The sequence below is a fragment of the Nymphaea colorata genome, chromosome 8, assembly GCF_008831285.2.
Source record: "Nymphaea colorata isolate Beijing-Zhang1983 chromosome 8, ASM883128v2, whole genome shotgun sequence".
Taxonomy (NCBI): domain Eukaryota; kingdom Viridiplantae; phylum Streptophyta; class Magnoliopsida; order Nymphaeales; family Nymphaeaceae; genus Nymphaea; species Nymphaea colorata.
In genome coordinates this window covers 15103937-15122032 of record NC_045145.1, presented here as the reverse complement: position 1 = coordinate 15122032, position 18096 = coordinate 15103937, and the positions used below count along the sequence as shown (strand labels likewise).

Sequence of the window (18096 nt, the reverse complement as noted above, 5' to 3'; positions counted from 1 at the left end):
CGACAATATCTCTTTCCCCATACTTCCTTCTAGCACATCGAAGAGACTAAATCTCTCTCCCCTCGCTCCGTCGAGCGACACAGATAAGGACGGCCATCTTCTGTTACAAATTAATTGATATGACCAGTTCGCAATATATAATTCCAAACTGCTATTTTCTCTGTGGAACTGATTCGTATAACCCGTAATCTTCAAGGCGCGGTGACTTGTCGTTGTAAGAAGAAAGATGTGAAGAAGTGATGAGAGGCGTCGGGCGAACTCAGAGAAACAAGTAATTACGGCGACAGAAAACGCAAACAAGTGGCAGAAACGGGTGAGCTCAGCTGAGCCGAGTCTGCTGTTGAGCCAAGCCGACTGAACGGAGGGAGGGGGGCCATAAAGGCTCGTGCATAATAACAAAACCAACCTCACTATGCCCCTTTAAATGGAGGGTGGCCCCCACGCACCCTCCCACCCCTTCTCTCCCCTTTGTTTTCGAAGAGCCCGTGGACAGATTCTGGCTTCAGTTTCTCACCCATCCATCCCCTACAATTCTGGCTTTATAAATTGGCGTTTCAGCCCACCACCGCACACCCTCCTCTCTATTGTAGACAGCAAAAGAAGAGAGAGAGAGAGAACTCCCACATACGTTCCCCTGCAAAGAGAATCTGTGCATGAGTTGGGTTCGTGTCTCTCTGAAGGAAACAAGAGAAAGAAAAGGCTCCATGGTTTCCTTTCGTACAGCGCCAGCCCCCAAGGAGGCCAACTTCTTCGCTGCGGAGAACTCTTCCTTGAAGAGGAAGTTTGGAGACTTGCTTAAGGACTCAACCCACGTCGAGCTCCAAATGGAGAGGCCCCTTCCTCTGGAGTGGCAGCAGTGTCTTGATCTTCAGGTATCCGATCGTTCATCATTACCACCACCACCATCATGATCTTATCTTAATTTATCATGGCCGTCCCTGCACCCTGCACCACCGCCATCTTCATCATCATCACCGTCATGAACAGTTGGACTTTCATATCGAGTGTTTCATAGGACAAAGCGTGGAGTAGGTGGTAGTTGATGAATAATAAGTCATACCAACCATGGTTTTTCTATCAAATTATTGAAATTCATCGAGCCGTAATTGAGTCTTCCGTGGTATCGTTTTCTTGGTGAAGATTTTTTCAAGGATATTTTTGAGGCTGCTAAATGTTGGCAAAAGTCAAAGTAGATACAGTTTAAGCTAGCTTCAAAAGTAGCAGTTTCAACTTTCAAGCCAGTGGCTTTATGCCTGTTTAAGCATTGGTAGGAAGCATTGCTAGTACCTTTTTTATGCTTTGTTTCTGGTCGCTACCCTGTTATATTGAAAAAGCATGCAAGAACCATGTGATCTTAGGCTGTTTTCTTCTGTGAGAAAGTATTCCCGTTATGCTGCAAATTAATAGAGAAAAGAATAATTTTGCTTCTGATGCAATACGGGTTCGTAATCTCAATCTATTTATTAGAGGTTCAGACTCATCGCCCTTTTACTACGGACCTCCTTTTGGCTTCAAACGTATGATTACATTTACTGTTTTTCACGCTGTGCTGCTTTTGACTCCCTCCTTTCATTTATGATACTTCGGCAGCTCTTCATCTTTTGGTTTCAAGCTTCAAATTCCGGGAGTCAGCGAAATCCATCTGTTTAAAATTATTGGGGGATTTCATGGCAGAATATATTACAAATTTTGTCTGAAAACTACAACAGTATGAAATTTTGTTTCCTTAGACGTATAGCAAAGATAAAAATTAACTTATTCCATTTGCTATATCCACACGACGGGAAGCAATCAAGGGGGACTTTGATGAGACCTGCGTACTTGGTTGTGAGTCTTGTGACGGTTCAACCACATCCGTAGCCAGACTCAGTATCCAGGTTAGGTCAAGTTGGCCACTTCCGGCCAGGTCAAGTATTCCTTCTTTCAGTGTCCAACTCAGATCCATTATGAACTGGGTCCGGCTGTATGGCCCAAACCCAATAATATTGGTCAGAGCTTCGGTTGGTTGAGATGGCTATTGAATATACATGCACATCGGCAGTCCTGACCCAAAAGCTACAGATGAGATTGCAGCATAATCAGTCATGTGGCATAGGTGGGTCCGACCAGTTATGGCATGAAATATAGTATGACGCGTGAATATCTACATATATACATATAAAACTTCATTAGTTAATGGTCTGAACAATTTGGAATCCACTTGAAGATTTCTAAAACTCACTGTTCTGTTTGCGTTCTCACAGTCTGGACAGATTCACTTCTATAACACTAGAACCCGAAAGAGGACATGCAAGGACCCAAGGGAGGAACGCGAAGAGCCGGACCACTCACCCAAGAAGACCATGAGACTTGAACTGGAGCTCAACCTGCCCTATGACTCACTCAGTGATAACGAAAGCAACATGCATAAGGAGAGCGGCCCACGGCGATCTCCGGACAGCAGATCAGATGATTCACAGGTCACGGCGCCGATTAAAGAGAAGAGGCAAGATGACCTGCACATCCGAGCAAAAGCGTCCACCGATCCGCGGCCGACTCGGTTGTTGTTGCCTGATTTAGAGAAAGAAGCGCAGGAGATGGTTGCAGCTGCATGCATGAGGTGCCACATGCTTGTGATGCTATGCAAGGCTTCTCCAACGTGCCCAAACTGCAAGTTTCTGCATCCTCTAGATCAGAAGGACTATGGTGCTCTGTTCAAGCCAGGCCCAGGCCTAGGCCTTCTGTGTTGTAAAGACTAGCTCTTTTTAAGTGCATATGTTGAACTTCCTACTATGTATAGATTGTACCTTTAACTGAACTTCATATGTTATTGGTTTGAAATTAATATGAAGTCACATGTAATTAGCCTGTCTCTGCGAGGTGAAGTGCAACATCCTATGTGGATGAGGCGGCATGTGAACAATCACCTCTATTGACTATCACTATTATGTAGATCATTAGCTAAAAGGATGTGATCTCCTAACCGCCTCCAAGACCAGCTTCAATCTAAGACATTCTTCTACTCTTCGGATGATGGATTTATTATTCAAAATTGATGGTATAGATGCTATAAATTAAAACCTAATAGTCAACAAACCAGGTAATTGCATCAATGGCTGATACCAGAGAAGCCTAAGCCTCCCCAACCCCTGAGACTGGTCTCAGGCTTTTAAAGCTTGCTTTGGAACCTGCATGGCTGTAGCACCGTCGTTTGTAGTTCAAGAAAGTAGCACCTACATGAATAAAACTGACGATGTACTGTTTACATGTCAGCCGGCTCAACCAGCTATGTTATGGTCCTTAATGCCACTAAGTAATTACATGAATTGCCACCAAAATGGTTAGAACGCCGAAAACATTCAGTCGTCAATGATCTAGCCGGTAGGATCCAAATTATCCAGCTCCAAAATGCTCCTGTTTTGTATGTCGAGAACTTGAGTTGTTCAAGTGAACAGGATAACCTGTTTCTGGCATCTCGCAGCACGTAGACCAATTAGATTAGTATTTCACTGTACCTTTCTAGGGGAAGGGAGGAAACTCAAAAATTTGTCAACGAGAGACCTGCAAGTACGCAGTCAATGGCATTTTTGTGTGGCGCAAAAAGTTCTTTTGGATCATCCGATCTAACAAGTCAGATGGTTGAAGTTAGTACTGCACATAAAACGCACACTTTAAAATCCATAGGTATGGTAATCTGCAAACTTTCACAAAATTTGGCTCTAATTGTGACAAACTGAGTGACTAAACTTACTAAAGTTGGAAACGACCAGTATTATTAGTAATGACTAGCATTTTCGTTCTTGAAACCGTGCTGATAGATATTTCTCTCTCTCTCCCCCCCCCCCCCTCTCTCTTAATCAATACATCCACCAATAAACATTAGGGAACTTTAAAAAAAAGCGAAGATTTGGTGATGATAGAAAGCCATATTTTCGATATTCTTAAAAAAAAGGCTATATAAGTTACATTATTTTATCACAAACTTAGTTGATAGAATATATAAGATAAAACCTGAAGCACCCATAACTATGGTCAACTAGCTCGTTAAGTGTGTCTTGGGCAATTAAATTTCCTCAATTAGTGGGACAGCCGGACAGGCATGGGCCAATTGGCCAATCCTTTGAGGGACTCTCATCAAGATTGCCAAGTAAATGCGTGGCGAGCTGAAAAAAATTGCAAATAGCGTTTGACATGAGAATGTAAGAGTTGCTTCCATTCTTGTTCTTCTCGTTTTAGTCCCCATATAGCTAATACGCCGACTTGCCACCATCTGTTTTTGAAGGCGATGGATCTTCCGGTTCTGCCGTCAGGATCTTGCATTTGTGTCCTACAGGCTACAGCTCTTGACCAATTAATTGCACTCCCATCGATGATCAACTGTTTTCCTTTGCATTTATTTCCCCTCTCATGCCAATTTATTGATCAACTAATTTTCTTTGCATTTATTTCCCCACGTATGTATTTATTTATTTGTATTTATAGCCCCAGAAGACTAAAAGTTAAAAATCGCTTCCTAAAACATTAGCTACAAGGGTATTAGCGACGGTTTATGTCACAGTGGAAGTTTATGGTATTTTCCGTTATAGATTTAAAATTTTTTAAACAAAGGATAGATTGGGATTCTCTCTCTGCATCCTCCCATCCCCATATAAATGTGTGTATATGCGCATATGCGTATGCACTATCCGACAATTCTAACTGATTAGAATTCTTTCTTCCCCTTCTCTATAGGGGGATTAGCAACTATTTATGCTATACTGGTAGTTTATGGCAACTATTTATGTTATACTGGTAGTCTATGGTACTTTCAGTTACAGATTTTAAATTTTTTAACCATCCACAACATCTGACAGATTACAATTCTTCCTCCCCACCCCCTTCCATGTGTGTGTGAGTATGAACAGCATCCAACAACATCTGAAGAGATTATAATTCTCTTCCCATATGTAGGAATTGAAATCAGTTAGCTACCTCTGCCGTTGGATAGCTTTTTTTTTATTTATTTTGTATTGTTAAAATCCATGGCAAAAGGTGCATTTGTGAAACCAGTTTCTTGGTCATAGTGTATAGCAATGAAATACACCCTTTTACGACGGTTTTTTGTGATTAAAACAAAAACCATCTGACTATAAAGGTAGCCAACTGATTTCAATATATATGTGTGTGTGTGTGTGATGAGTGAGAGAGAGAGAGAGAGAGGTTCTACAAAACTTTTAGGTAACTCAAATGAACTGAAGTTCTACACAGACAGATGAAAGGAATCAAATGTAACGAGCCTAACTACTCGGGCAATTCCTCTTTCTAGAGCTTCAGCACAGCCATGAATGTGGTGCATATGCATGCTCACAACTTGTGACTAGCTAGGTAGGCAAAGAACTGGTCCTATACATCCGATCGCTGATTCAACTTCGAATCCATTTAATCGGATGAAACCAAACCTGAATATAATGAGATTCGTTTGCGGTATGTAGTTCTATAACTGAATCTGAACCCAAAGTCTGAATCTGATATCTGACTGGGATCAAATAAAAATCAAACCCATTTAATTTTTTAAATCATGCTAGTTCTAAATGTATTTGATTTTGAAAAATAGGATCCTAATCAGAGTCGGAATTTGAATCTGAATATATTGAACTGGCCGAGTCAAATTCAGTAAGAGTGGAATCAGACTGAGACTGGAATCATTGACATACCCGTTTATCAGTTCGATTCATCTGCATGCTACGCATCGCTTACCCGGACTAGACCCGTCCGGAAATAGTTCGTATGCCCAGAACCAAAGAACGAGAAACGCAACGTATCTGAAAGTGTTGTTTTGGCTATCTTTTCCTTGAAGGGAAGCAAAGAATGGTCGAGAATTGAGGAATTGGCGATGGAGCGGCGCAGAGGCAGTGGGAGGTGTCGCCGCTCGTGTTGGCCATCTTTTTCCTTCTGTTGGTCATCGTCTTCGTTCTCTAATGGACCATCTCTCTCTCTCTCTCTCTTCATGCGCCCTCGCTACTATTGGTTAAAGGCTAGAAAAAAATTGATCGCATTTTGGCCTTTGACACTCTTTTATGCCTCGTGTTAAATGATATTCTACCACGACGGGCAGGTTCCTGGAGATTTTGAAAATCGTTTGATACCTTGAATTGGTGCAAGCTAGGGCAAACAAATCTAAGCATGTTTTACTTTGACTCTTGGCCTTTTCGGGTTGCCAAGTTAAGCGCTTCCATTTTCCAGAAGAGTGGTCTTGGTCGTCCTCGGCAATTAATTGGCAGAGCGTGGCTAATCGTTGCGAAGAAAAAGTTAAATTCAGACTTTTCTGTTATTTGCTTCACAAATTACAAATTGAAAAAAAGAAGAAAAAAACAAACAGCATCGTCCTATTCAGAAATTATAAAACTAAAATTAAAATAAAAAACGAACGCATGTCAAAGCAAAATTTGCCCTGATCCATTTCTACCATGGGATCACTGTTTCCATGCAAAACGGTTCCTATTCAATAAATGCCGCCGAAAGATAATTGAAAAAAGCTTTCGGGCATACTCATTGTTCAGAGTTCGTTCCAGTGTACATTTACATCTTCTCTATTCATGATCCAGGTCGATTGATTTAAATTCACCGCCCCCACGTTGACTTGTTCTGCATATTAGCATAGTTCAGCAGTAGAAAAGATATCCCCACAACCCATTGTTGATGACAACCGGATCTCGGAGAAAAAGCGAGACCCACTTTTTTGAGTTCTCCTAATAAGTTTGTCAAAACTCACAATCGATCAAGTAACGCAGCGGATCTATCGCGGGAAATTAAAGGTTCCCAATGTTCAAGCAAGGGAACCTCCACAATTGGGGAGTTGATTTTTGGACCTATGATCAGTAGACGAGGCCAAAGCATTGGAGATGTCTGTGGATTTCGTGGCTTTTCACTGCTTGGTGGCACAAATGATTTCTGTGGATTTCGTGGCTTTTCACTGCTGGATGGGGTGGAAGAAATGACACCTTTCTGAGGAGCATCTCCTCCCCCAGCGTTTGGCTCCGTTCATCCTTCCAGTAAGGAGTTGCAGGGAGGTCAACTTCCGACCTTTATTGCCGAAAAAATGTATTTACAAAGATACAAAAGGAGATGCTAAGCATCAACCATGCAACACAGGAGAGAACCTGGTTGCTAAACACAGGGACCCAAATCAGATAAATAGAAAGTTGAGCTAGATATTCAGCCAGCCATTCCTACCATCCAAAAAACCTTATCTGCACATAATTGGACCAACATTTTGGGGCTGTTTGGGTGACATGCCCAAACAATGTTTCACAGGCAAAAACGCTGTTTTGCCTCTGAAATGCCATTTCACTTGTGTTTGGCTGGTTTGCAGAAAACGCTGTTTTGCTTTCTGGGTGAAAAACCTGCCAAAACGTCCTTTGGGGAGGGCTATAGAAAGAAAAAATTTACAATGAACAAGGAGCTTGTCCTTGTACAAAAACAAAGGGTGCGTTTATTGTAGCAAGGACCCTTGTGGTTCGAACTAGTTCTTTTCCTGACTTAAGGCAAGATAAGCTTTATTCATAGGCATTTCCAGAGAATATACAATGGAGCTTGCTAATCGGTTGAAAATGTAGGATCTGATTATAATCAGAATGGGACACGGTAATGAGAATAGGACACGGCATAAGGATGATAATTTTTTAGAAGTACATAGATAAGATTTTGCAATATTTTGAAATCAATAATCTGACTTTTCTCTATGCATTTAGAAAGTATCTTGGATGTCCAGAAACATGATTCTTTCAAATTCTAACCTGTGGTGTTTTTAAGCACTTCTGGTAAATGTATGTATCTAGTTGAAATCAAGATACCAAACTGCGAGACAAAGAAAATTATGAAAATTTTTACGAACACTCGAAATTTCATTTTTGTCTTCCAAACAAAAACCAAGTTTTAGATAGTGAAAATTGTTTTTTTTTTTCGTCCAAACATACAAGCCAGGTTTCAAAAATGGCCTAAAAACCAGGTTTTCACAAAACAGTGTTCTTACAAGACCAGGTTTCTTAAAGGTGTCATCCTCGAAAACCACCCTGCTGGAGGTTGTGCCTCCTGATTTATTCAATTCACAAAGAGGTGGGATACAAAACAATAAAAAATACAGAAAAGAATAGCTATTTACACGACAGAAGAACACCAAACTTTTGTAAGAAAACAGAAACATCATGAAACAGAGGGACCAAGTGTAAAGTTGCAAAAGGTGTAGTAGAGCAAGATATAACCGTCATCGGGATACCATGCAAGAGCTAATTTGCTATAACTATCATCGGGGTAGTTGAAACCGCACATAATTGTTCAGCTGGTAGATCAAAACCATTGTAGAGTTGGGACTTACATCTAGAGAATATTAGGAAAGATTATTGAGTTTACGACATTCCCTAGAAGCAGAAGGAATCAAAGCTAGATAATCACCGTCCTTGCATCATGTGTCCAAGTTCCACTGTTCTCTAAAATGCTTCACCCGTGGGATTATGAATACCTCTAGTCAAATGCATAAGGATCCAAAGAGCTCTCTTTGAACAAGTCACCAATGCCTGAAGGGTGTACCTGGGTTCCCTGATTTCCCTGTATTACCATAAAGCAAACCAAGCAATAACATGATTGACTGCAAATGCAACAGAACATAAAATAAAAATGCCAAATAGCAGAGCGTGAAGAAGAAAAAAATGTATGCACACACTGTTACCACTGTAATGTGTACGTATTTATTTATATGTGTATGTATTTGTGTATGTGTTTATGTAATTTAAGTATGTACTTTTTACATCTGAGTATATAAAACATATATACTTGTTAGCATCAGAACAAGTCGCGGCAATTAATAAAATTAAATTCTGCGACTCTTTCCTTGCAGATAGAAGGGGTCCCGTAGGCCACACTTACAAATACAAAATATAGTGCAATTTGCACAAAATAGATTTGCAACAATGTGTGTATTTGAACAAAAAGATTGAGTATGTAAAGCAGCAAAATGCTATTTTATTTGGATTCAAAACTTGTAAAAGGATGTAAGGTTTTTGCTAAATTAACTAAGCGTTTTGTATTGGAACAAGTTTCCCAAGATGATAGGAAACAAGATTGAAGATATTCCTAGAAAGATCTCACATTACTAAAATTATAGCATTACTTTGAGTAAACACTCATATGCAAGTTATGCAGAACCATCAAAAATAAGAAAACTTGATAAATCTCTTTATAGCTTTCAGGTCTTACTAGACTTGGTAACTTCTACATTCTTCATCACAAGGACAATAAAGAGGGAGGGGGTGCGGAAGTCCCGTCACCACAGAATGGAAACAGAGACAAATGACTGTAAACTATAAAGACAACCACAATAATCATAAGGGTGGGCTACAATTTCAAATGCCTAAAAGCTTGTGAAAAGACAATGTGAAGTGAATGATTACCTGTTAGGGTGGATTAGACGACCATGAATAAAAAGTAAAAACAAATCGAGGGAACAAGTCAAGATATTTTATACCTTCCCTTTTCTGATTTGTTGATGTTTACTGATAATGGACTTGTCCATGTTGATCTTCTTGTGGCTTAAATGATTCTAAATAAGGTGGAATTATCGAAAAAGCATTAGGGTGCTAACGTACCAAAATGTTAGGTCCAAAAAGAATGTTCTTATTCAAACTATAGAGATGAGATTAACTGTTTTAATACCCCAATCATCACAGTATTCCTTGTCTTCCTGCGCTTTGTGATCATTCTTCCATTAGCAGTTTTAACTTCATGCTCATGCCCTATGACCTGTCAGTGCGAACACCAACCACAATAAAGATCTTTCTAATAAAACACAGCAAGTGTCAGCATTGGAAGGATGAGAGAGAGAGAAAGAGTATAAACATGCCTTCTTGTCGTGTTTCGGAACACCATTCGAACCACTGGGTTTCCTGCCTTCTACTCCTTTTAGTAGATCTTTTGCAGGAAATCCAACAACCCCTGGTATTCCTGAATTCTGGAAAGAAAAATGTGAATGGATATGCATGCTGACATGAGAAAAAGCATGAAGTCTTGTAAAACTTCCCTGACCATTATCTCGTTCTCCAATATAATAGACCGATCCCTTTTACCAACGTCTGTGTCAAGCATCTTTATAGACGAAGCAGAAAATGCCTGAAAATGGGATCAGGTATTTTAAACGACAAGCATTTACAGGACCATATCAATAGCTAAACTGTTTCAAAGAAATCAAGCAATGGTTATTCAGAAAATTAGGAACAGCTCCAAGTTAAGACAAATAGGGTCGTTTGGGATTCCTTTTAGAACAGACACCGAATTCTACGAGTGGTTTAAACTTTAAAGACAGTTTGAATACACCCGATGTGTGCCAATTACAATAACACCCTTCCAATTTTCCCCAATGATGTCCTGCAATGGTTAATCGATATCAGCAGTTGATAGATTAGTTGAATAATTTGTTTCAAAGTTAGTCTTACATATTTATCTTTGTGGCTATCCCATTCAAATGGCTGACACCATGTCTATTTTCATGCGTTTTTTCTCCTGAATAGCTCAGTGATCAAGATTTCATTGAGCAAACAGCTTGCATTTTTTTCTGGTTGAACACCTATCTGAGTTGTCACGCATCCTTTTACATGGAATGCCCGAACTTTAGACATCAAACATGATAATAGTTCTGATAATAGTTCCATGGCCTCGTTACGCTTGGGCATATCATGCCCTCTAGTGACCAAGTTCTACCAATTAGTATTACTGTAAATGTCTGAACTAGATGAGCAATTAAAGTTTGAAAGAAAATGATTCCCCGAAGTATAGCAATATCTAGGTTCAATTTCTGAAATTTGAACTGAAAAAAATTTAAAGAAAGGCATGGCAAACAAGATAAGGACTCCCATGCTTTAGTATTCTCTTCTCACCAACAAAAACATTATATGCATAAGGCACATCTGCAATTTTTTGTTTTCATGCAGTCTAAGTTTAAGTTCATATACTTCTAACCATGTAGTCATAGGAAAAAGTACGATACCGGTCTTTGATGCATTGGAAGTTTGGAACTTTTTGCCTTTGGTGTCACAATTCAATATGAAGCATGAACAATAATAAACAGTAAAGTTATCCAATAACCAGAAAACAAGTTTTAACTTGTTAAATTACAGATACATGCTGCCATCTGTAGCATAGGAAAACCATGAATTTGAATGGTAAAACTAATTCACACTTGAAGAGTTTAGAGAAGCATGGAGCAGTTAAGTTTCCTTTGCAATGTGTATAGCCCTAGCAGTACAAGTTTCCTGCTTGCATTTCTACAAGAACTATCATATAACAGCAACAAACTGCACGTGGAAAGTTTTCCGTACTGACCTCTAACAGTTAAACTACAGATACAGCAAACCAACAAAAGCGCCCACAGCATTTTACACTCTTCTGAATGGAATTCTACCATTTGTTTCCTTGAAGAGGATTTTTCTCAACATTATGCAGTCGAATTGTATTATGCACTTCTATACTTAATATGACATAGGGACTTGAAAAAAAAAAAGCCCGTGAAAGCAAGTCTTTCTTTATAAACACAGTAGCAATTTTGCTATCCACTCTATGTCACATAGGTACGGGTGCCGGTGCAGGTACGGGTACTGACAATTTTCAAAAAAACTTGAGTGTAGGGGTACGGCCATATATATCTATAAACAATAAAAAATACTTAGAAAATATGTATCAAAATAAAAAATATACATCAACATAAACAAATAAATAACATAGAAAATATATATCAACAGCTCTTGCAACAGTGTGTTTAAGAAACCTATGAAAAACTTTAAACATATGAACAACCAAGCAGCCCCCTAGTCAAATATGAACATCAATCGAATTTTCACATCTAAAGAATAGAATAAAAAGTAAGGTGAAAAAAAAAATCAAAGTAAAATTAAGCAGTTTGGATCTATAGGTACCCAAGTGTCAAAGTACTCATTTTGGGTACGGGTACGGCGACACGGGTACGTGGACCTTACTGAAGTACCCATGTGACTTAGTATCCACTCAATTATCATCATTTAGCGTTAAGGTCTTAACCTTCTTTGAATTCCCTTCAGGGTCATCTTGTCGATTATCATCCATTACCTTCCACTGCAACTGCAACAGGGCTTTTTGCTTTTCTTCCTGTCAGACAATGGTGTCAGTTTTACAGCTCTAAAAGGAATCAGCAGCACAGAGACAAGAAGTAGAAAAGCACTTGAGCTAACATGCTGGACAGTCTAGCTAGCCATGTATATGGGAAAAGGGTCATACCTTTGATTTCTGAAGTTCTAATTCCTCCTGAACTTTTCTTAGTTCATCTTGGTGTTCATGCACCATGATTTTCATTTGAGCTTCATGTTCTCTCCTCAGTGACATAGTTTTCTAGTTTGAAAAGAAGACTATAAGCTTATCAAGAGAAATTGATGACAATAATAAAAGATACGTAACAAACCTCCCTTAATTCGTTTTCCCAATGAATTTCTAGTCCTTTTTTTTCTTCATCATGCTTTTCTCTGACGCCAAGCTCCCTGCTACAGTACTCAAACTGAATTTTCTTTACCTGCAGAGGCATAGAAACTTTTGCAATTTATTGTTGCATTTAATGAGAAAGAAATCTTATATAAATCTAGACGGAAGAGTTTGCTCATTTTTCCTTAGGAAACTGAAGTTTTAACTTTAAGGAAAATATTGTTAATTCCATAACCTAAGCATTCTTAATCAAGCAAATGCATCTTAATTATATCCTACGATAACATCAACTAGGTGAAAACGGTCCACAACCGTATTAAGAATATGGCATTATGCTATATCCTTTAGTAAGAATTAAGATAAAATCTTTTATTTAAATTGAAGAGATGAAAAATGGCATCCAATTTTGTCTTCTAAATGGCACAATGAGTCCCTTAAAGTTCTTGAAATGCAAAAGCATCCATATCTTAAAATATCACAAACATATAGAGAAAATCGATTTTCAACGTGTTGCCAAAATATCGCCTATTGAATACCTTTTTAACTGTAGAAAGAAATATAAAATTTATGGATTTAATTGTAACCATTCTCCACGAGTGAAATCACCAGCACGTGCTACTAAACCAGAAGCATGACCGGTTCATCTACATAGAATATACAGCTTTTCAAACTAAAACCTACCAAAGCATCATGCTCATCCTGAACCTGCTGAAGATGCTCGAGCTCCTTTTCCCGGAGTTGCTTCAGTGCTTCTTCATGTCTTTTTTCAGCTTCAGTCAAAATATTGTTCGCCTGAAATTTGACATTATCCTTCAATATAACTCAGGAGAGTCTAACAAAGCCGTAGGCACCCATGACTACACCAAGCACCAGTATAACTAGGGAAGGAGGGACCTTTTCTTTCTCCAACTTGATGACTTCCCGTTTCTCCAGCTCATATTTCCTCCGGATGTCATTAATTTCCTTGGAAAACAGTAGGAAGATCACCTTTCTTGCAAAGAAAAGTAGCTCGCATTAGTTTGTTGTCAGGAGAAAGGTACCTGATCGTTTCTTTGAGAAATCTCCTTTAAGTGCCTCATTAACTCCAACTGTTTAGCTTCCAGCATCATCTCATACTGCTTTTTTGCTTCAGCAAGAGAGCACTCAACAGCACTATGTGACGACTGCACCTGCAAGAAAAAGTGACACCATGAGTGGGTAAAACCAACCATGTTGATAATCTTTTGAGCCAAAATAATATAGAATACCTGCACAATTTTCTCAACCAATTCCTTCTCCTTTTCTTTAAGATTCAATTCAGCCTTTTCCTTTTCATCCAGTTGAACATGGAGGAGGCTGATTTGGATCTCCAATGATTCCACACGCTTGCAATTCTTCTCAATATCTTCATGAAGAGCTTCAATTTCATCTTTTTTCCCCTGCAACAGAACCTCTGCTTTTTCTTGTATGTCTCGGTTGAGCGATTCCAAACTCAAGATTTGCATCTTTAGCTCTTGCTGAAATTTTCCATATGTCAGAGATGGGCCACAATGCAGAACTTTCAACCAAGTAATATCCAATCATACCTTTTGATCTTCAAATTTACTCATGGCTTTTGATGACTGCGATACTTTCTCTTCTAGCTCAGCAATTGTGTCCATCAATTCAGTCTCCTTTAATCTGAAGCGCTCCAATTCAAGTTGAGATTTCTGAACTTTATCCTCTGCAATTTCACGTTCCTCCTTGCATTGCAAAGTTAGAGCATCTAGGTCCCTGCGAAGCTCTATTACCTGATTCTTTAAAACTGAAAAAAGAACAGGCAAAGCCCTTTATGCAATAACCGGTGATATTAAAGCCAGAAGTAGAAGCTTGCCATAAACCATAACCAAAATAAAGGAGCCACTAAAAAAGATGCCCCATGGCAAACAATCTACCTTCAACTTCTGACTGGAAAACTCCATTTTCAGATGTAACCTCAAGGAAACGGGCATGTAGAAGATCAAATTTAAGCTTTGCAGTTTTGGCTAGGAGAAGCTTTTCTTGTTGTATCAACTTATCGTAATTCTCCCAAGAAGAAGTAAGCTGAAGGATATTCTTTGAGGTTGTCAAGCTAGATGTGTCAAGTTGAACCAACATGTTTGTCAAACGATAAATCTCATCTTCCAAACTTTTCATTTCAACAATTAGGTTGTCCCATTTTTTCTCAAAATTTTCACATCTACACTGGATCTCAGCCTTATCTTTCTCTGCTTGCGAAAGTTTTTCTGCTAAACTGGCACATAGGTCCTCTTTTAAGCGCAGAACTGTCTTTGCATCCTGTAGCTGGCAATCAAGTGTCTCCAATTCCATCTTCTGCTCATTAAGAGCAAGGTCAAGTTGCTGGACAGCAGCATCTTACAGAAGAAGGAATGCATCACATTTGTGGCTCTCAAATAACATGAGCAAATGATCTAGTTCCCAGGGAAGCATCTACCTTTTCCGGCAATAAGCATATCAATCCTGACACGCTCAACAGCTTGGCTTTTCTCGATGTCGTCCTTCTCAGCTTTTAATCTGGTCAACTCATTTTTCCCTAACATTTTCAGAAAGTACGGTTGAGACTGCAAGAGCTTTTCTTCTTTTTTTTTTTCCTTTGTTTCTTCTAAACGTACAATTGCACAGTGGAGGCACCATCTTACCATTCGCAATATTTCTTTCTGCACATTCTAGCTTCAAGGTTAATGAATTCAGCTTTATGTTTAAATCTTCAAATGCAACCGAACTGGCTGCCAATTTATTCTCGAAGGACTTCTTGTCTCTTTCAGCTACTCAAAAAGAAAGAATATCATATTTTTTTTTATGTCACCTCCTCTTATAGTTATGGCTAAACCAGGCTTCAAGAAAATACTGGATTACGTTCAGATAGAAACACTCTATAGTAAGAAAAATGAAGGCTGCTACCTTCTTCGACCTGCTGAGCAAGTCGCTGCAGAGTCTCTGTCAGTTGATCAAACAATGACTTACTTAAACATAATTTTGATTCCAAGCTAGTCCATAACTTTGAATCGTCGCCATGTTTTACTTTCAGCCTTGCATTTTCATTGTTTACGCTTTGTAACTTTGCTTCAAGGACAAGAATTCGCTCTGTCAATTTCTTCAGTCTCAGACTCTGCAACATGAGTGGTGAATCATGAATTCCCAATGGCATTCCTTTTCAAGTGAAAGCGACATTCGCATTTGTAAATGCAACAGTTTGATTTACACTAAAAGAAACAATGAAATATCCAGGAATTTATAGCGAAACGACGAAGACAGCAGCAAGATCGGGTTGGAAAAATAAAAATCGGACCTCTATAAGACTATAACTGTGTAAACATATAATAACTAATAGATTTATAGATCAATTTTAGGTCATTTTGATAGGAAAACATAGAACTCAGCCAAACATGTGAACATCCAAGGAAACGAAGACAAGATATTGAATGATAGTCAACAAACACAGGCAAAACATACGGCCATGTCGAGTTCTGATCGGGCAGAAGCTTGGCCCTTATCCATTTTATCTGAAAATTAAGAATTGCAGAGAAACAGTCATCAATGTGTCTCCAATCTCATCTTTCCTGCTAAACAAGAAAACAGGATTTCGAGAAACTACCTGCAGTAATCTTTAGATTGACCAAACTTTTCCCCGACATGCCATCGGAAGACGTCTGGAATGGAATCTTGAAGCTTCTTGGAGTTGCATTGAGTGATCTGAGTTGATCCAGAGGCTTCAGAGTTGGAGAACTTGTACTTTGCATTTCCGGTGGATCGCGGAGGAGAATCGTTTGCGTTCCCGGTGGATCACGGAGGAGAATCGTTTGCGTTCCGACAAATCGACCTTGAAGAGCGATAGAAAAAGCACGCGGCCGAAGGACGACAATGAAGAAAAGGAAGTACACAAAAAAAAGAAAAAAAATCTAGCGGACGAATGAGTAGAGAAAGGGAGAGACGATTGAAATGAGGAAAAAGGCGGGAAATTTTGCTTTTATAGGGGAGCGCCGGGGCGGGGGTTATTGATTACGTCCGTCCGCTGGGTCCTCGACCCCACGGAATTACGGTAACGGTCTATTTGCTTCCTATAATACGTAAAACCCATAATCTTGGCAAATTCCGTTTACGCGAGCGTGCGTGTATACTTACTTGTGACCGCGTCCACAGTGTCATCTAGCTTGTTGGTTTCAGGCTTTCCGCCACTAAACATAGTTATTTAGAAGCAAAAGTTAAACTCAAGCAAGAGGTGATTGTATCTCATGCTTCGATGTATAGTTTGGGCTCTGATATCTGCTCATGAATTAGTCAAGGGCCAGCCTGCGTCCCAATTAAAAGTCATATCATTAGCTCTTCTATTCTATCATTAACAAAATCCACCCAATGATGAGCCACATCATAATGATTCGACGCACATAAGTTTATCAAGAACCATCCCCAATCACCTTCACTTGATCGGTACTATTGCTGTTGCCATCATGATAGAGACGGACGCTCAAATATCTATTCATGTGAAGACTATCTTAATAAAATTAAGAGCATGTAAGGATTGGGAAGACGTCTCGATTGCTTCCAATTTAAGTTGGCTCCACTATCCCTGAAGTTCTTATTGTCAACCATAGACTTTCTCTTAGCAGATCATGACAGTACAGCACAAAGAAATATGGACAGCTTAGCGTGGACAATGTCTCAATCATCATCAATGTGATGGATAACCATCGATCGTTTTTCAATCTATACTTCACGATATACGTCGCTTTGAACACGTCTTGAAACCTAGAAGCCAAACCATAATTGCTAGGGGAAAATTAGCTACGCAAGTTGGATTTCCTTTACCCCTAGCTGCTTACCTTCATATGTAATGTAGCTCCTCTCGAATCCCATTTCTTCCGTTTCACTACGGATGTTCACTGGCATTGCCAATTTTAATTTTTATACGAAACCTTTTCCCCTAGCTGCTTGAGAAGATATGATTCAATGGTGGTTTCATCCTATCAGGGATGCCCATATATGCCAGTTTCATCAAATTAAGCACATAATAAAATGATGTAATTGTGACCAACTTGCACCTATGAGTTGAATTCGGAGATGGTAAGCGCCAAGTTGCTACGTATGTGGTGATCTTTGTGGGTGAGATCAACAGAAAAATCTTCAACAGCTTCTTCTTGACCTGTTAGGGCTTCCGCTTACTTTAGATTTGGAGAAGCAGCACGAACAAAACCAGAGCTCTGTTTAGTTGGCTAGACTAGAGGGTTCAAGTGTTTAAGAAGTTGAGGTTGAATAAGGTCAGGCGTTGAAATCTAAGGGTGCCCTTCTTGACATAAAAGTGCGGTAAACGCAGCTTACCTGTATAAAAGAAAGAGGGCACCGTCTCAACCCAGCTGGGTAAAAAAACAGGGGATCTTGTTCATAGATCTGAGATCTGTGGATTTGATACGGATCTTAAAACCTTACTTATTGGACTTTTGCCCATTCGACATTAAATTCATATTAAGATCCCCATGTAACCTACGGGAGACTAGGCAAGAGAGGAGGGCTCTTTGAGGTGAGATCCAAAACTATCAAACATGCATGGTTAGAGAGATAATATCAAAAGTCATAAAATCTGATACAATCCTAACAACGATGAGGGCACTTTTGTACTTGTCATTTTTG

General features: G+C 39.3%; 2 protein-coding genes across 3 annotated transcripts; one reads left to right on the top strand and one right to left on the bottom strand.

Moving 5' to 3' along the window:
- Window positions 1-501: 501 nt before the first annotated feature.
- On the top strand, window positions 502-2851 carry LOC116258515 (uncharacterized). Its single transcript, XM_031635688.2, has 2 exons — window positions 502-872; window positions 2244-2851. The coding sequence occupies exons 1-2, from the start codon at window positions 654-656 to the stop codon at window positions 2736-2738; spliced, it is 714 nt and encodes a 237-aa protein (XP_031491548.1). The 5' UTR covers window positions 502-653; the 3' UTR covers window positions 2739-2851.
- A 5263-nt stretch (window positions 2852-8114) lies between these two features.
- Window positions 8115-16400, bottom strand: LOC116259289 (synaptonemal complex protein ZEP1-like). Of its 2 annotated transcripts, XM_031637026.2 has the most exons (19): window positions 16067-16400; window positions 15925-15974; window positions 15373-15580; window positions 15111-15236; window positions 14906-15004; window positions 14367-14825; window positions 14019-14236; window positions 13701-13949; window positions 13494-13622; window positions 13348-13416; window positions 13135-13245; window positions 12437-12544; window positions 12256-12366; window positions 12040-12126; window positions 10036-10119; window positions 9854-9961; window positions 9667-9753; window positions 9479-9553; window positions 8115-8562 (listed from the first exon to the last, which is right to left on the bottom strand). In XM_031637026.2, the coding sequence occupies exons 1-19, from the start codon at window positions 16209-16211 to the stop codon at window positions 8479-8481; spliced, it is 2607 nt and encodes an 868-aa protein (XP_031492886.1). In that variant the 5' UTR covers window positions 16212-16400; the 3' UTR covers window positions 8115-8478. The 2 variants fall into 2 exon arrangements, 1 of the variants encoding a protein (XP_031492886.1); XR_007574114.1 differs by lacking the exons at window positions 8115-8562; window positions 9479-9553 and having other exon boundaries at window positions 9854-9954.
- Between the last annotated feature and the right edge of the window lie 1696 nt (window positions 16401-18096).